The 20161-nt window shown below is 37.0% G+C and overlaps 1 protein-coding gene across 9 annotated transcripts in view; it reads left to right on the forward strand.

Annotated features, from left to right (window-relative positions):
- CLASP2 (cytoplasmic linker associated protein 2) overlaps positions 1-20161 on the forward strand; it is a 290913-nt gene that overhangs the window by 32361 nt on the left and 238391 nt on the right. For 8 of the 9 annotated variants that reach the window (XM_077129874.1, XM_077129866.1, XM_077129868.1 and 5 more), the window contains exon 2: positions 12121-12199. In XM_077129874.1, coding sequence (XP_076985989.1) covers positions 12130-12199 — 70 coding nt within the window. In that variant the 5' untranslated portion in view covers positions 12121-12129. Of the gene's footprint in view, positions 1-10306; positions 11357-12120; positions 12200-20161 lie in introns of those variants that run through there. The other variant, XM_077129873.1, reaches the window with a different exon arrangement.

Genomic DNA, 20161 nt, shown 5'->3' on the forward strand with positions numbered 1-20161 from the left:
AGATCAGTTTAGGTAGGATTGACATTTTAACTATATTTAGTCTTCCAGTCCATGAACACGGTATGCCCTTCCATCTATTTAGGTCTTCTGTGATTTCTTTTAGCGGTTTTTTGTAGTTTTCTTTATACAGGTTTTTTTCTCTTTAGTTAAATCTATTCCTAGGTATTTTATTCTTTTAGTTGCAATTGTAAATGGGATTCGTTTCTTGATTTCCCCCTCAGCTTGTTCATTACTAGTGTATAGAAATGCTACAGATTTTTGAATGTTGATCTTGTAACCTGCTACTTTGCTGTACTCATTTATTAGCTCTAGTAGTTTTGTTGTGGATTTTTCCGGGTTTTCGACGTATAGTATCATATCGTCTGCAAACAGTGATAGTTTTACTTCTTCCTTTCCAATTTTGATGCCTTGTATTTCTTTTTCTTGTCTAATTGCTCTGGCTAGAACTTCCAACACAATGTTGAATAATAGTGGTGATACTGGACATCCTTGTCTTGTTCCTGATCTTAGGGGAAAAGTTTTCAATTTTTCCCCATTGAGGGTGATATTAGCTGTGGGTTTTTCATATATTCCCTCTATCATTTTAAGGAAGTTCCCTTGTATTCGTATCTTTTGAAGTGTTTTCAGCAGGAAAGGATGTTGAATCTTGTCAAATGCCTTCTCTGCATCAATGGAGATGATCATGTGATTTTTCTGCTTTGATATGTTGGTATGGTGTATTGCATTAATTGATTTTCTTATGTTGAACCATCCTTGCATACCTGGGATGAATCCTACTTGTTCATGATGTATAATTCTTTTAATGTGTTGTTGGATACGATTTGCTAGAATTTTATTGAGGATTTTTGCATCTATATTCATTAGAGAGATTGGTCTGTAGTTTTCTTTTTTTGTAATATCTTTGCCTGGTTTTGGTATGAGGGTGATGTTGGCTTCATAGAATGAATTAGGTAGCTTTCCCTCCACTTCGATTTTTTTCAAGAGTTTGAGGAGAGTTGGTACTAATTCTTTCTGGAATGTTTGATAGAATTCACATGTGAAGCCGTCTCGTCCTGGACTTTTCTTTTTAGGAAGCTTTTGAATGACTAATTCAATTTCTTTACTTGTGATTGGTTTGTTGAGGTCATTTATGTCTTCTTGAGTCAAAGTTGGTTGTTCATGTCTTTCCAGGAACCCGTCCATTTCATCTAAATTGTTGTATTTATTAGCGTAAAGTTGTTCATAGTATCCTGTTATTACCTCCTTTATTTCTGTGAGGTCAGTAGTTATGTCTCCTCTTCCATTTCTGATCTTATTTATTTGCGTCCTCTCTCTTCTTTTTTTTGTCAATCTTGCTAAGGGCCCATCAATCTTGTTGATTTTCTCATAGAACCAACTTCTGGTCTTATTGATTTTCTTTATTGTTTTCATGTTTTCAATTTCATTTATTTGTGCTCTAATCTTTGTTATTTCTTTCCTTTTGCTTGCTTTGGGATTAGTTTGCTGTTCTTTCTCCATTACTTCCAAGTGGACAGTTAATTCCTGCATTTTTGCCTTTTCTTCTTTTCTGATATAGGCATTTAGGGCAATAAATTTCCCTCTTAGCACTGCCTTTGCTGCGTCCCATAAGTTTTGATATCCTGTGTTTTCATTTTCATTCGCCTCTAGGTATTTACTAATTTCTCTTGCAATTTCTTCTTTGACCCACTTGTTGTTTAAGAGTGTGTTGTTGAGCCTCCACGTATTTGTGAATTTTCTGGCACTCGGCCTATTATTGATTTCCAACTTCATTCCTTTTTGATCCGAGAAAGTGTTGTGTATGATTTCAATCTTTTCAAATTTGTTAAGACTTGCTTTGTGACCCAGCATATGGTCTATCTTTGAGAATGATCCATGAGCACTTGAGAAAAAGGTGTATCCTGCTGTTGTGGGATTTAATGTCCTATAAATGTCTGTTAAGTCTAGCTCATTTATAGTAATATTCAGAATCTCTATTTCTTTATTGATCCTCTGTCTAGATGTTCTGTCCGTTGATGAGAGTGGTGAATTGAAGTCTCCAACTATTATTGTATATGAGTCTATTTCCCTTTTCAGTATTTGCAGTGTATTCCTCACGTATTTTGGGGCATTCTGGTTCGGTGCGTAAATATTTATGATTGTTATGTCTTCTTGTTTAATTGTTCCTTTTATTAGTATATTGTGTCCTTCTTTGTCTCTTTTAACGGTTTTACGTTTGAAGTCTAATTTGTTCGATATTAGTATAGCCACTCCTGCTCTTTTCTGGTTGTTATTTGCATGAAATATCTTTTCCCAACCTTTCACTTTCAACCTATGTTTATCTTTGGGTCTAAGATGTGTTTCCTGTAGACAGCATATAGAAGGATCCTGTTTTTAAATCCATTCTGCCAGTCTATGTCTTTTGATTGGGGAATTCAGTCCATTAACATTTAGAGTTATTCCTGTTTGGATAATATTTTCCTCTACCATTTTGCCTTTTGTATTATATATATCATATCTGACTTTCCTTCTTTCTACACTCTTCTCCATACCTCTCTCTTTTGTCTTTTTGTATCTGACTCTAGTGCTCCCTTTAGTATTTCTTGCAGAGCTGGTCTCTTGGTCACAAATTCTCTCAGTGACTTTTTGTCTGAGAATGTTTTAATTTCTCCCTCATTTTTGAAGGACAATTTTGCTGGATATAGGAGTCTTGGTTGGCAGTTTTTCTCTTTTAGTAACTTAAATATATCATCCCACTGTCTTCTAGCTTCCATGGTTTCTGCTGTGAAATCTACACATAGTCTTATTGGGTTTCCCTTGTATGTGATGGATTGCTTCTCTCTCGCTGCTTTCAAGATCCTCTCTTTCTCTTTGACCTCTGACATTCTAACTAGTAAGTGTCTTGGAGAACGCCTATTTGGGTCTAATCTCTTTGGGGTGCGCTGCACTTCTTGGATCTGTAAATTTAGGTCTTTCATAAGAGTTGGGAAATTTTCAGTGATAATTTCTTCCATTAGTTTTTCTCCTCCTTTTCCCTTCTCTTCTGTTCTCCTGGGACACCCACAACACGTATATTTTTGCGGTTCATATTGTCCTTGAGTTCCCTGACACCCTGTTCAAATTTTTCCATTCTTTTCCCGATAGTTTCTGTTTCTTTTTGAAATTCAGATGTTCCATCCTCCAAATCACTAATTCTATCTTCTGTCTCTTTATATCTATCATTGTATGTATCCATTGTTTTTCCATCTTTTCTACTTTATCCTTCACTTCCATAAGCTCTGTGATTTGTTTTTTCAGTTTTTCTATATCTTCTTTTTGTTCAGCCCATGTCTTCTTCATGTCCTCCCTCAGTTTATCGATTTCGTTTTTGAAGAGGTTTTCTAGTTCTGTTCGTATATTCAGCATTAGTTGTCTCAGCTCCTGTATCTCATTTGAACTGTTGGTTTGTTCCTTTGACTGGGCCATATTTTCAGTTTTCTGAGCGTGATCCGTTATCTTCTGCTGGCGTCTGGGCATTTAGTCAGATTTCCCTGGGTGTTGGACCCAACAGGTTGAAAGATTTTTCTGTGAAATCTCTGGGTTCTGTTTTTCTTATCCTGCCCAGTAGGTGGCGCTCGTGGCACTCATTTGTCTGCGGGTTCCACCAGTAAAAGGTGCTGTGGGTCCTTTAACTTTGGAAAACTCTCGCCATGGGGGAGGTTCGCCAGCCGAAGCGGCTTGGAAGAGTGCCAGCCGGCCCGAGAGTCCGAACGCGGGGAGGGTCGCTGACCGCCGCAGCCTGTGAGAGCACCCGACCGAATTTCCTAGTTGGCCCGGGGCGCCAAACGTGGCGGGAGGGCGCCAGCTGCTGCAGCCCAGAAGAGTGCACCATTCCCAGCTGGACCGGGGAGTCACCTAATTGGAAGGGACCCGGGTCACCATTCTCCGTGGCCTGGAGATTTCCGATCCAATTCTCTCAGTTGGTCCGGGGGAGCCTCGCGTGGTGGGGGCGCCAGCCGCTGCAGCTTGAAGGGACAGCCTGCCCAATTCTGCCAGCTGGCCTGGGAAGGAGGAAGGGAGGGACTCCGGCCGCTTGCCGTCCCGCCTGGGAAAGCCTGCGCCCCTCGGCGATCTCACCGGACCTGGTTCTCCCAGACAGTCAGCCGTTCCAGGATGGGGTACGCTGTCTTTTTGATCTCTGTCGTGGCTCTGGGAGCTGTTCTATATCGTTTCTACTCCCCTAGTAGCTGTTCTGGAGGAGGAAAGGTGAGGGTGGCAAGGCTGTCGAGGACGGTGGCGGAGGAGCCGGTGAAGGCGGAAGAGGGCACGGTGGTGGTTGGAGAGCCGCCGGAGCAGGAGGAGAAAGGGAAGGGCAAGATGGCAGCGGGAGCGCCGCCGGAGCAGAAGGGGAAGAGGAGGACTGGATGGCGGTGGGAGCGCCGCCGGCGGAGAAAGAGGGAAAGGAAGGCTGGATGGCGGCGGGAGCGCCGCCGGCAGAACAAGAGGGAGAGGAGGGCTGGGTGGCGGCGGGAGCGCCGCCGGCGGAGAAAGAGGAAGAGCCACACACCATGTTTTTTTTTTTTTTTTTTTTTTTTTTTTTTTTTTTTTTTAAAGGAAAGACAGAGAGAAGGAAGGAAGGATAGAAGGAAGGAAGGAAGGAAGAAAGGGAAACATCTTTAAACATTTTCTTGTTTTATTGTATTCTGTTTCTCCGTTTTTGTTACATGGGCTGGGGCCGGGAATCGAACCGAGGTCCTCCGGCATAGCAGGCAAGCACTTTGCCCGCTGAGCCACCGCGGCCCGCCCCTACACACCATGTTTTTAATCCACTTTGACAATCCCTGCCTTTTGATTACATAAAGTCACTACTGATAGGGTGGGACTTTATTCTGCCATTTATTTTGCTATATTATACTTTAGCCTTTGTAAGTCTTATAGTTTTTATGTGCCCTCAATTATATTGGTAATGCTTACTTTTATATGTGTTTGCCATTTAGTTTTATACTGTATTGAGTGCCTTCTTTTCTCTGTCTGGGTATGTTTTTCATCTGTTTTCCTTGTGGTTATCATGTGGTTAAAATTTAACATCTAAATAAATAATAATCATATTTGGTTTGATACCAGCTTTAATAGCAAACACATGTATTTTTCCTATATCCCTCTCTCCCCTCCCTTATTTTTGTACTTGTTATTATATATTTGTACATTTTATGTCTAAAACCTTAGATTTATCATTACTTTTATGCATTTGCATTTTAGCACTTGTAGGAGGTCAGAAATGGATTTATATACCAAACAATACAGTAATATTAACACTTTATAATTACCCAATTGGTTACCTTTACCACACTCTTTCTTTCCTTATGCCACTAATGTCCTTTCCTGTCAGTCTGAAGAACTCTCTTTAGCATTGCTTGTAGAGCAGGCCAAGTGGTCATGTACTCCCCTAGCTTTTGTTTATCTAGGAATCTCTTAATATCACCCTCATTCTTTAGGGGTGTTGGTGGTGATGGTGCATGGTCTGGAAATCAAACTGGGTCTCATACATGAAAGGCAAACATTCTACCATTGAACCACCTACCTGCCCGTCACCCTCATTTTTGAAAGTCTCATCAGGTATAAAATACTTGGTTGGCAAGTGTTTTCTTTCAACCCACTGCCTTTCTGCCTCCCTAGTTTCTGATATGAAATCTGTATTCAATCTAATTGGGACTCTCTTGAACATAACACATTGCTTTTCTCTTAAAGCTTTCAGATCAGATCTCTCTCCTTGTCCTTGACATTTGATAATATGTCAATATGTGATCGTATACCCCTGAGAAAGGGTAGCATGTTTAAGTCTCTCTGCCGCAGTCTTTATCATAATTTACGAGCCTCTTCCTCCAGCTCTTCCCAGGCTGCTGGACAACATTCTGCTGACCTCCAGCTTTTCTAAAATAGTTGTTTCAGAGAATTCCTGCCTATTTACTAATTGTTCTGATGGAAGGACTGAATCCTGAAGTTCCCTATTCTGCCATATTCCCACGCCACTCCCCACCCCCATTTCTTATTTTAAATCGGTGTTGTACCCTATAGTGCAGATGTACCATAGTTCATTGAATCTGTCCTCTATTGATGAATATTTGGATAGTTTCCAGTCTCTTGCAATGAATAACCTTGGCATATATCTTTTAATAATTTTGCCAGTATATTGTGGGTATTGATTCCTAACTGACGTCTTATTAAGAGTGCTTGTTTCCTTGCTGATTTGAGAAACTGCTTTCATGTATTAAATTTTGTATGTAATTGAGACTTTCTGGATTTCAGCTATGTTTTTAAAAACTTTGAGATATCATTCATATACTATATAATTCACTGAGTTTAATGTATGATTCAGTCATGGTTTAGTATAGTCACTGTTTTGTGTAATCATCACCACAGTTAATTTTAAAAAGTTTTCATCACCTCACAAAAGAACCCTGTACACTTTAGCTGTCACCCGCCTAGACCTCCATAACTGCAAACCCTAAGCAAATAGTAATCTGTTTTCTATCTTTATAGGTTTGCCTATTCTGGCATTTCATATAAATGGAATGATATGCTATATGGTCTTTTGTAACTGGTTTCTTTCACTTATAATGTATTCCAGGCTCATCTGTGTTGTAGTGTATGCCAAGTGCTTCATTCCTTTTTTATGACTGAAAATATTCCATTGTATGGATGTCTCATATGTTGTTTATTAGTTCAACAATTGATTTGACTTTGGGTTATTTTCACCTTTTGGCTATTATGAATAATGATGCTATAAACATTTGTGTTTAAGTTTTTTTATGGACATGTTTTCAAATCTCTTAGGTATATATTTAAGAGCGGAAATTGCTGATTCATATGGTAACTCTAACTATGTTTAACTGTTTGAGGAACTGTCAGAATGTTTTCCTAAATGGTTTTTACATTCCCACTAGTGCTGTATGAGGGTTCCAGTTTCTCCATATTCTTGACAATACTTGTCATTTTTCATTCTGTTGATTTTAGTGGGTGTTTAGTGGTATCTCATGGTTTAGATTTGCATCTCCCTGATGTGTAATTATGTTAGACACCTTTTCATATGGTTATTGTCCATTAGTGTATTTTCTCGTATAAATGTCTATTCAGATCCTTTACCCATTTTAAAACTTGGGTAATTTGTGTCCTTTTGTCATTGACCTTGAATTCTTTATATATTAGAGATATAAGTTTCATATCAGATGTATGATTTGCAAATGTTCACTCCCATTTTATGGTTGTCTTTTCCCTTTCTTGATGGTGCCCTTTGAAGGACAAAATTTTTAATTTTGATGAAGTCTAATCTATCTATTATTTTTATTTCTTTTGTATTTGTTGTTATATCTAAGATGCTATTGGGAAGATCACAGATCTATGCCTATGAGAGGTTTACCATTTAAACTTTTACATTTAGGTCTACAACCTATTTTGAGTTAATTTTTGTATTTGGTATTTGTAGGGGTCCAACTTCATTCTATTTTACATGTGGCTGTTCAGGTGCCTTAGCACCATTTGTTGAAAGGATTGTTCTATATCCATTAAATTGTCTTAGCACTCTTGTTGAAAATCGATTGCACATAAATATAAGAGTTTATTTATGGACTCTCATTTTATATTCCATTGGTTTATGTATCTGTCCTTATGCCAATGTGAACAGTATCTTGATTACTGTAGTTTTGTAGTAAGTTTTAAAATTGAGACATGTGAGTCCCCCAAATTTGTGTTACTTTTCAAAATTGTTGTGTCTATTCTAGGTCCTTTGGATTTTCATGTGAATTTTATAGAGTCAGCTTGTCAATTTCTTCAGAGAGGCCAATTAGCTATTAGATAAGTGTTTTGCAGATATTTTTTCTCAGTCTTTGGCTTGTCTTCAGTTCCTTAGCAGTTTTCTTTGAAGAGAAAATGTTAGTGTTAATGAAATCCAGTTTGTTCAATTTTTTCTTTTTGGATTGTGCTTTTCCTATTGCATCTAGGAATTATTTGCTTAATCCAGGTCAAAAAGATTTTCCCCAGTTTTTTCTTCTAGTAGTTTCAAATTTTATATTTAGGTCTCTGATCCATTTTGAGTTAATTTTTATGTATAGTATGAGGTATAGTTTGGGGATCATTTTTTTTGTGTATGTGGATGTACAATTTAAACATCACATTTGTTGAAAAGAATATTTTTTCTTCATTCAGTTGTTTTTACTTGTTAGATATCAATTGACCAAATTATGTGTGTGTGTGTATTTTTGTATTGTCTTCTATTTCATTGATCTATCATTCATCCTTTTTTAAGTGCTACATGTTGCTCCATCAAATTTGTTGCTCTTTTTCAACATTGATATGCCTGTTCTCATTCATATACCTTTCCATATAAATTTTGGAATCAGCTGGTCAATTTCCAAAACAGAGAGATCCTGCTGAGATTTTAATTGGCATTGCCTTGATGGTATAGAACAATTTTTGGGGTTGAAATCATAATCAATTGAGTCTTCAGTCCATGTACTTCATAGATCTATTTATTTAAGTCTACTTTGAATTCTTTCAGCATTTTGTAGTTTTCAGCACACCAACCTTGCACATAATTGTTAGAACTTATATCTAAATATACTGTCTTTTTTTTTTTGGTAGTTCTTTAAAGGATCCCTTTTTTAATGTTTTTTTTGTGTGTGTGTATGTGTGAAATATAACATAAAAAATAAAAAATAATTTTTAAGAAAGAAGCAATATTTTTCAGAGGACATTTTAAAATGTACTTACAGAAGAGATTTCAAAGTGTGGTATGGGTTATTAATTCCACAACTTCAGATTTTACTGTCTAGCTGCTCCAAAATGCCAGAGGCTAGAAGAAACATCAGTATAGTGATTCAGCAGTCATACTCATCTGTTAAATCCTATCTTCTCTAATAAGACTCCTCTTTCTTCATTGATCCTACTCCCAATCTTTAGGGGTCTCTGGGTTATAACCATTCTAACTTTTTCATGTTGGAAAGGGGTTAAAGGATCCTTTTTTAAAAAATTTTAGTCCCCAGTTTTGAATGCTAATATACAGAAACAATATATTTTTGTATAGTGATCGTTTATTCTGTGACCATGTTAAAGTTAGCTACTAGATTTGTTTGCTGTAAAATGTCCTTTTTTGGGGGGGGGGTGTGCATGGTCCTGGAATCAAACCCAAGTCTCCCTCATGAAAGGCGGGCATTCTAACCACTGAATTACCTGCGCCCTCTAGAATGTCCATTTTTTAACGAGTGATTAAAGATATAAAAAAACCTTTTATATCTACATTATTTCAACTATTTTTTGAGATGTTTATTTGTTGGTAGACATCCAGGTTTTTGTCTGGTGTCGTGTGTTTCTGCCTGAAGAGTTTCCCTTATCCAGTTTTTGTAATGCAGGTCTATTGTAATGAATTCTCTCAAATTTAGTTTATTTGAAAAAGTTTTTACTTCTCCTCAATTTTCTTAGAGATATTTTCTCTGATTATTGGAATTTGGGGTTGACAGAATTTTATTTCAGCCCTGTAAAGATGTGACTCTATTGTCTTCTTCCTCAAATGTATTGTTTAAATACAATTTTATTGAGATATATATTTATATACCATATAATTATCTAAAGTTTGCAATCATTGTTCACTGTATCATCATATAGCTGTGCATCATCATCACAATCTATTTTTTGAACATTTTCATTACTACAAAAGATGTAAAACTAAGAATAAAAATGCAAGTAGAATTGACTATCATACATCCCATAACCTCATACTCCCCCCATTATTCATTTGTTTTTTGTCTTTATTTTCTTACTCATCTGTTCATACATTGGATAAAGGGATTGTCAGTCACAAGGTTTTCATAATCACACGGTCACACTTAAAAGCTAGATAGTTATAGTTATCTTCAAGAATCAAGGCTACTGGATTACAGTTCAACACTTTCAGGTATTTCCCTCTAGCTACTATAATACACCAAAAACTGAAAAGGAATATCTATATCCAGTATATGAATAATCTCCAGAATGACTACTCAACTCTATTTGAGATCTCTCAACCATGGAAACTTTATTTTGTTTCATTTCTCTTTTCCCTTTTGGTCATGAAGGCTGTCTCAGTCCCACAATGCCAGGGCCAGGCTTATCCCTGGGAGTCGTGTCTCACATTGTCAGGAAGATTTACACCCCTGGAAGTCATGCCCCATATGTGGGGAAGGGCAGTGAGTTCCTCTGCTGAGTTGGCTTACAGTTAGAAGCCACATCTAAGCAGTAAAAGAGGTTCTTTGGGGGTGACTCTTAGGGTGAGTCATGCCCCATATGGGGGGGATAATCATAAGTAGATTTAGCTTCTTCATAGAAGTGAGTTTCATAAAGGCAAACCCTGAGATAGACAGCCTGGCCCATCAGTTTGGCAGTCCCTTAGGCTTGTGAGAATCTTACGTCTTCCCCAGGTGGGGAAGTTTAATATTTCCACATTTTTCTACAGTCCATCAAGGGGACTTGGCAAATAATTTTTTATTTCCTGCCAAGATTACTCTAGGATGTTTTGGGGCATCACAATGACTTGTACCAACCAACAAGATCTCACTCCCTATTCAAAGTTCCATGTAATTATGGTATTCGAATAAACTGACATATAAGTTAGATAGTGCTACCAAAAATATAAATTTTTCACCAAATGAACATCTCTTTCTTTAGTCTCACATAGACACTGAAGTTTGAAAGTACAGTCAGTACCATTCTTTACCTTTTAGTCTGATTTTACCTTAGGCATAACCAGATCAGTTCCATTCATATGAAGTCTGATCTCTTTTTCAACTTTTTTTTTTTAACGGTTGCTGTGTGGGATAATGCTCACTTTCGTAGCTGCAGAATCTCACATACTTTTTGACAGGAAGTCAGCTGTACTTGTGTATGTAATGTGTCTTTTCTTTCCGCCTCTTGTTGACTTTATGGTTTTCTTTTTGTTTTGGTTTCAGCAGTTTGGAATATGATACGTCTTGGTGTTTTTTGCCTTTTTTTCCTTCTTGAGGTTCTCTGAAACTCTTAGATATGTGATTTGAGGGCTTTTATTATTTTTGCCAAATTCTTGGCCATTTTCTCCAAGTATTTCTTCTGTCTTATCCTCTCTTTCTTCTCCTTATGGTATTACTATCACCTGTATGTTAGGCAATTTGATATCGTCCCACTGCTATTGAATGCTTTATCTACCCTCTTAATTTTTCCTTCCAAAGCATTGGGTTTTTGCTTATGTCCTTAGGTGTCAGTGTTTGTCAAACAAGGGAAGCTACCTTCCCTTCAGTAGCTTCAAGTTTTTGCTTCTAATGGGAAAAGTTATAAGGAAGGTTTGCGTCTTTACTGAAGAGGCAGTTGCTACCCCCTTCCAGACCTGCACCACTGAGAGGTAACTTTCTCCAATTTCCTACTTTACTGTCAGTATTAATTATGAGAGCCCAGTAGAGGATCATAGAGAAAGACCCTGTGTTTGGTATGAACTCCTCTTATGTCTGCAGCTTCTAGGGATTCTGTACTTTTATGCTAGCCCACAGTCAGCCTTTAACAATTTGTTAAACATAGCTGAATTCTTCTTACCACTTGTATTGTGACTCAATCTTGCTTCTGTTTGAGTTCTGTTTTCCTTTGGAGGCCTCTGTTTTTCCTTAGATTTGAGGCTAATTTGTTGTTCTGCTACTTCTGTTTTCGGATGCATTCAAGAATAGTTATAATTTTGTAGATTTATTTGTTGTTTTTCTTGTTAGAGTGGAAGCAAGACTGTTTCTAGTATCTGTGTTCTAGACTGAGGCTAGAAATCTTCTGTAATTCATAGTGTTCTTTTAATTGTTAACTGTTTAATTTTAGAAAATATTTCAAAATTTTCAAGCATGCTAAATAAACTTCTGGTTACGCTTCACCTAATTCACCAATTAACATTTTACCAAATATGCTTTATTACTTTCTTTTTACATATTCACACAGTATTATTTTGTGTTATTTAACCATTTGAGAATAGATACTCCAACTTTGTGACTGTTTACCCTTGAATACTTTATATTTTTATTTTTAAAACATTGGTATAAATTGTGAAGATATTTACATGACAAATTTATACTAGATATTAAACTATGTTTCAGTAATTTGTATTCATTGAAATGTTTATTCTATCTGTAGGTATCATTAATGGGATTGGAAATTTTAAGTGCCTTTGCGGACAGATTATCAACACGTTTTAAGTCCTTCGTAGCGATGGGTAAGTTAGTTTTATTGTATTTGTTTAAAAATCATTCTAGGTATTGCCATACAGACATTTTCCTCTTAGTTGGTTTTTTTTTTTTTTTTTTTACTTTTTTTATTGTATAGTATAATATATATACAAAGTAAAGAAATAAAAAAGCAGTAGTTTTCAAAGCACTCTTCAACAAGTGGTTATAGGACAGATCCCAGAGTTTGTCTTGGGCTACAATATGATCCTCTCATATTTTTCCTTCTAGCTGCTCCAGAATATAGGAGACTAAAGGGCTTAAATGCTTTTTTACCACCACAATCAACTTTTTTTTCCTTCTTTTTTTTGTGAACAATAATATATATACAAAAAAGCCATAAATTTTAAAGCACAGCACCACAATTAGTTGTAGAACATATTTTAGACTTTGATGTGGGTTACGTTTTCACAATTTTAGATTTTTACTTCTGGCTGCTCTAAAATATTGGGGACTTAAAGAGATATCAGTGTAATGATTCAGCATTCATATTATTTTGTTAAGTCCTGTCTTCTATGTACAATTCCACCATCACCTTTTATCTTTCCATACCTCTCTTTGCGGTTGTTTGGGCTATGGCAATTCTAAATTTTTGCTATTGGAAGTTTCTGTCACTATTATGGGGTAGGGAGATAGAACTATCTGATGTTCTGGAGAGGTTGGGCTAGGTTTCGGGACTTACCTGGACCAGGGACCCATCCGGAGGTTATAGGTTTCTGGAAAGTTACTGTGGTGCCCGGAACACTTATGGAATCTTATATATTGCCCTAGGTGTTCTTTAGGATTGGCGAGAATGGTCCTGGTTGGGGGTTGGCAGGTTATGATAGGTAGCAAGGTCTATGTGAAGCTTACATAAGAGCAACCTCCAGAGTTGCCTTTTGACTTTATTTGAACTCTCTCTGCCACTGATACTTTATTAATTACACTTCTTTTCCGACTTTTGGTCAGGATATAATTGTTGATCCCGTGGTGCCAGGTCTGGATTCATCCCTGGGAATCATCTCCCTCCTAACTAGGGAGGCTTTCACCCCTGGATGTCATGTTGCACGTAGAGGGGAGGGCAATGATTTCACTTGCAGAGTTGGGCTTAGAGAAACTGAGGCCACATCTGAGCAACAACAGAGGTCCTCCAGAAGTAACTCTTAGGCATCCCTATAGGTAGTCTAAGCTTCTCCGCTACCTGCATAAGCTTCACAAGAGCAAGCCTTATGATCAAGGGCATGGCCTATTTGGTTTGGGTATCCCTAAAGTTTGACACAGTATCAGGGAATTCCCTGATGGTTAGGTTTAATAGTTCCATATTCTTTTTCCTCTCCCTCCAGGTACTTTGCTAATACTTTTTCATTGTCTGCTTAATATACTCTAGGGTGTTTCCAGATATTACAATAATCTATACGAGATTAAAGGACCTCTTTCTTATTCTGTCTCCGTGTGTTTCAGTTGTTCAAATGAGCTATACAGATAGGTTAAATTAGATTATGTACTTCAGAAAGTTTCAGTTCCATATCAAATAAACCTTTCCTCCGTTGGTCTTAAAGAGTATGTGTGATTCTAAAATATAGCCACTGTCTTCCTTATCCCTATGTTCTGAATTTTACTTTAACCCCAACCTGTTCGGCTTTGCTCTTATCTTTAAATATCAGGTTATATATATATATATAAGATAGCCCCTCAAAATCCAGAAATAATAATCATCACTCCGGACTTAATGTGTCTGCTCTAAAAGCTTACGATCTAGGCCTCTGTTTTCTTATAAGCATTTTCTAAATGTGACCATACCATTCTTGTTCTTTTGTTTCTGGCTTATTTTGTCTCACCAAATGTCCCACATGTTCATTCACATCGTTGCATGCCTCAAGACATTGTTCCTTTTTGTAGCAGCACAACCTTCTTTCATAAGTATACACCATAGTTCGCCAGTCTACTTCTCTATCAATGTGTCCTTTAACCATCTGAATTCATCAGGCATCTTGTAGAGGGCCAAAGTCCACAGTCCATCAACATTCTCAATTTTAGATAATTTCATTGTTCCCAAGAGAAAGAAAACCAATAAACACACCCTTGCCAAATAGAAAATGTAAACCTCCTCTTAAGTCTTGTCCCTCACTGCATTCTTTACCTCTGCTGTTGCTGTGGTAGTGCTGATGGTTTCCTTTTGAACATTGCTCATAGCATGCAATAGCAGTTTTCCCCCTACTGGGATTTAAACACTCTTTATACCAGAATCCCTGGGTTTAAACCCTTTTTATACAAGAATCATATCTTTGAAGTAATTCTTACAAGAACTTACTCATATTTCTAGTGTGAGTCATTGGGACATGTATGTCTATACAATCCCATTCAATCTTGTTCATCTTCAATATGGTGATATTACCTCTAGACCAATTAGAGAATCTCCTTTGCTCCTATCTATTCCCTTACGTTGGAGTTGGTTCACCCATCTCTAGCTTCTGTCTATCTCTAAGTCCCCTATCTCTGTACTATAGTCCTTTTATGACCAATGCTGGTCATGAAAGTGGGCTAATACAGTATCTATCCTTTTGTGTCTGCTAACTTTGCTCAGCAGTATGTCCTCAAGGCTCATCCATCTTGTCATGTGCTTCAGGACATCATTTTGTCTTACTTCTGTATAATATTCCATCATATGTATATATCACACTTTGTTAATCCACTCATCTGTTGATGGGTATTCTAGTTTGCTAGCTGCCAGAATGCGATATACCAAAAACAGAATGGCTTTTAAAAAGAGGAATTTAATGAGTTTCTAGATTACAGTTCTGAGGCCGAGAAAATGGTCCAGTTAAAGCAAGTCTATAGAAATGTCCTATCTAAGGCATCCAGGAAAAGATACCTTGGTTCAAGAAGGCTGATGAAGTTCAGGGTTTCTTTCTCAAGTGGAAGGGCACATGGCAAACACAGTCAGGGCTTTTCTATCAGCTGGAAGAGCACATGGCGAACATGGTATCATCTGCTAACTTTCTCTCCTGGCTTCTGGTTTCATGACGCTCCCTGGGAGGCGTTTTCCTTCTTCATCTCCAAAAGGTCACTGGCTCATGGACTCTCTGCTTCATGGTGCAGCAGCATTCTCTGCTCTCTCCGAATCTCTTGTCTCCAAAATGTTTCCTCTTTTGTAGAACTTCAGTAGCTAATCAAGACCCACCCGAATGGGTGGAGGCATGTTGCTACCTAATCCAGCTTAACAACCACTCTCGATTACATCACATCTCCAGGGAGATGATCTAATTACAGTTTCAAACATACAGTGCTGAATAGGGATTAGAAGAAACTGCTGCTTTTACAAAATGGGATTAGGATTAAAACATTGCTTTTCTAGGGGACACACATCCTTTCAAACCAGCACAATGGGCATTTAGTTTGTTTCAATCTTTTGGTGATTGTGAATAATGCTGTTATGAACATTACTGTGCAAATGTCTGTTTCTGTAATTGCTTTCAGCCTTTCTAGATATATACCAAGTAGTGCTATTGCTGGGTCATAGGGCAAATTGGAATTTAGTTTCCTCAGGAACAGCCAAATAGTCTTCCATAGTGGCTCCACCATTATACATTCTGACCAGCACTGCATAAGCATCCCAGTTTTTCCACATCCTCTCCAGCACTTATAGTTTCCTGTTTGTTTCATAGCAGCCATTCTTATAGGTGTGAGGTGGTATCTCATTGTAGTCTTGATCTGCATTTCCATTATAGCCACTGAAAATGAATATCTCTTCATGTGCTTTTGAGCCATCTGTATCTGCTCTTCAGAAAAATGCCTATTCCTATCTTTAGCCCATTATATAATTGGATTGTTTGTTCTTTTGTTGTTGAGTTGTATGATTTCTTTGTATATACAGGAAATCAAACCTTTGTCTCATATATGATTTCCAAATATTTTCTCCCATTGCTTGGTTGCCTCTTCACCTTTTTGACAAAGTCTTTTGAGGGGCAGAAGCATTTTATTTTGAGGAGTTCCCATTTGTCTGTTTTTCTTTTGTTTCTTGTGCTTTCAGTGTAAAGTTTAGGAAACTACCTCCTATTACTAGGTCTTGAACATGTTTCCCTACATTTTCTTCTAGAAGCTTTATGGTGCTAGTTCTTATTTTTAGCTATTTGATCCAATTTGAGTTAATTTTTGTGTAGAGTGTAAGTTAGGGGTCAGGTCTTCCTTCATTCTCTTGGCTATCGATATCCAGTTCTTTCATGCCCAATTATTGAAAAGACTATTTTGTCCCAATTCAAAGGATTTTGGCATCTTGTCAAAAATTAGTTGTACATAGATTTGGTGGTCTATTTCTGCACTCTTTATTCAATTCCATTGGTCAGTGTTTCTGTCTTTGTGCCAATACCTTGCTGTTTTCACCACTGTGGCTTTATAATAGATTTTAAAGTCAGAAAGTGTTAATCCTCCCACTTTGTTCTTCTTTTTTAGGATCATTTAGCTATTCAGGGTCTCTTTCCCTTCTAGATGAATTTGATTTCCCTTCTAGATAAATTTGGTTTCCCTTCTAGATGAACCTTTTCCAAATCTTCAAAGTATGTTGTTGAAGTTTTGATTGGTACTGTGTTAAATCTGTAGATCAACTTGGAGAGAATTAGCATCTTAACTGTATTTAGCCTTCCAATCCATGAGCAGGGCATGTCTTTCCACCTATTTAGATCTCCTTTGATTTTTTTTAGCAATGTTATGTAGTTTTCTGTGCACAGGTCCTTTACATCCTTAGTTAAGTTCATTCCTAAGTATTTGATTCTTTTAGTTGCTGTTTTAAGTGGAATTTTTTCCTTTTCTAGTCAGCTAGCTGACTCCTCAGCACATGGCAAACACAGTCATGTGTGTTTGCCATGAGCTCCTCAGCTAGCTCATTGCTTGTGTATAGCAGTGTTACTGATTTTTGCACATTAATTTTATATCCTGCTGCCTTGCTGAATTTATTAGCTCAAGTAACTTTGCTGTAGATTTCTCAGAATCCTCCAAATATAGTATCATATCATCTGCAAATTATGAGAGATTTGCTTTTTCCTTTATGATTTGGGTGCCTTTTATTTCTTTGTCCTACCTGATTGCTCTAGTTAGAACTTCTAACACAATGGTGAATAATAGTGGTGATAGTGGGCATCTTTGTCTTGTATCTGATCTTAGGGGGAAGGCTTTCAGTTTCTCTCCTTTGAGTACAATGCTGGCTATCGGTTTTTTATATATTTCCTTTATCATGTTGTGGTAGTTACCTTTGATTCCTATCTTTTGGAGTGTTTTTATCAGAAAGGGTTGCTGAATTTTGTCGAATATTTTTTCAGCATCAATTGAGATGATCATGTGATTTTCCCCTTTTGATTTGTCCATGTGCTGTATTACATTAATTGATTTTCTTGTGTTGAACCATCCTTGCATTCCTTTTATAAACCCTGCTTGGTCATGGTGTATATTTTTTTAATGTGCTGTTTGATTCAATTTGCTAATATTTTGTTGAGAATTTTTGCATCTGTGTTCATTAGGGAGATTGGCCTGTAGTTTCCCTTTGTTATAGCATCTTTACCCGCTTTTGGTATTAAAAAGTGGTATTAGCTTCATAAAATGAGCTAGGTAGAGTTCCTTTTTCCTCAGCGTTTCGGAAAAGTTTGAGCAGGATTAGTGTTAGTTCTTTCTGGAATGTCTGATAAAATTCCCCTGAGAAGCCATCTGGCTGTGGGCTTTTCTTTGTAGGAAGATTTTTGATGACTGATTGAATCTCTTTACTTGTGATTGGTTTGCTGAGATCTTCTGTTTCTTCCTGAGTCAGTGTACCTTGTTTGTGTGTCTCCAGGAATTTGTCCTTTTTATCTAAGTTGTCTCATTTGTTGATGTATAGTTGTTCGTAGTATCCACTTTTGATTTCTTTTATTTCTTCAGGGACTGTTGTAATGTACCCCTTCCCATTTCTGATTTTCTTTATTTGCATCATCTCCTTTTTCTTTGTCTGTCTTGCTAGTGGCCCATCGATTTTATTGATTTTATCAAAGAACCAACTTTTGGTTTTATTGATTCTTTCTATTGTTTTTCATTCCCCCCTTCATCTATCTCTCCATTAATCTTTGTTATTTCTCTTCTCCAATTTGCTTTGGGGTTGGTTTGCTGTTCTTTCTCAAGTTCCTCCAGGTTTGCTGTCATGTCCTCTATTTTTGATCTTTCTTGTTTTTATTTTTTTATTAATTAAAAAAAATTTTTAACTAACACAACATTTAGAAATCATTCCATTCTACATATACAATCAGCAATTCTTAATATCATCACATAGATGTATGATCATCATTTCTTAGTATATTTGCATCAATTTAGAAAAAGAAATAGCAAGACAACAGAAAAGGAAATAAAATGATAATATAGAGAAAAAAATAAAAATAAAAAATAAAAAAATATATAAAAAACAAAACAAAAAACTATAGCTCAGATGCAGCTTCATTCAGTGTTTTAACATAATTACATTACAATTAGGTAGTATTGTGCTGTCCATTTTTGAGTTTTTGTATCCAGTCCTGTTGCACAGTCTGTATCCCTTCAGCTCCAGTTACCCATTATCTTACCCTATTTCTAACTCCTGATGGTCTCTGTTACCAATGACATATTCCAAGTTTATTCTCTAATGTCGGTTCACATCAGTGGGACCATACAGTATTTGTCCTTTAGTTTTTGGCTAGTCTCACTCATCATAATATTCTCTAGGTCCATCCATGTTATTACATGCTTCATAAGTTTATTCTGTCTTAAAGCTGCATAATTTTCCATCGTATGTATATACCACAGTTTGTTTAGTCACTCGTCTGTTGATGGACATTTTGGCTATTTCCATCTCTTTGCAATTGTAAATAATGCTGCTATAAACATTGGTGTGCAAATGTCCATTTGTGTCTTTGCCCTTAAGTCCTCTGAGTAGATACCTAGCAATGGTATTGCTGGGTCATATGGCAATTCTATATTCAGCTTTTTGAGGAACCGCCAAACTGCCTTCCACAGTGGTTGCACCATTTGACATTCCCACTGACAGTGATTAAGTGTGCCTCTTTCTCCACATCCTCTCCAGCACTTGTCATTTTCTGTTTTGTTGATAATGGCCATTCTGGTGGGTGTGAGATGATATCTCATTGTGGTTTTGATTTGCATTTCTCTAATGGCCAGGGACATTGAGCATCTGTTCATGTGCCTTTTGGCCATTTGTATTTCCTCTTCTGATAGGTGTCTGTTCAAGTCTTTTTCCCATTTTGTAATTGGGTTGGCTGTCTTTTTGTTGTTGAGTTGAACAATCTCTTTATAAATTCTGGATACTAGACCTTTATCTGATATGTCGTTTCCAAATATTGTCTCCCATTGTGTAGGCTGTCTTTCTACTTTCTTGATGAAATTCTTTGATGCACAAAAGTGTTTAATTTTGAGGAGTGCCCATTTATTTATTTCTTTCTTCAGTGCTCTTGCTTTAGGTTTAAGTCCATAAAACCACCTCCAATTGTAAGATTCATAAGATATCTCCCTACATTTTCCTCTAACTGTTTTATGGTCTTAGACCTAATGTTTAGATCTTTGATCCATTTTGAGTTAACTTTTGTATAGGGTGTGAGATACGGGTCCTCTTTGATTCTTTTGCATATGGATATCCAGTTCTCTAGGCACCATTTATTGAAGAGACTGTTCTGTCCCAGGTGAGTTGGCTTGACTGCCTTATCAAAGATCAAATGACCATAGATGAGAGGGTCTATATCTGAACACTGTATTTGATTCCATTGGTCAATATATCTATCTTTACCAGTACCATGCTGTTTTGACCACTGTGGCTTCATAATACGCCTTAAAGTCCAGCAGCATGAGACCTCCAGCTTCGTTTTTTTTCCTCAAGATACTTTTAGCAATTCGGGGCACCCTGCCCTTCCAGGTAAATTTGCTTATTGGTTTTTCTATTTCTGAAAAATAAGTTGTTGGGATTTTGATTG

Source organism: Tamandua tetradactyla, chromosome 15 (assembly GCF_023851605.1).
Source record: "Tamandua tetradactyla isolate mTamTet1 chromosome 15, mTamTet1.pri, whole genome shotgun sequence".
NCBI lineage: Eukaryota > Metazoa > Chordata > Mammalia > Pilosa > Myrmecophagidae > Tamandua > Tamandua tetradactyla.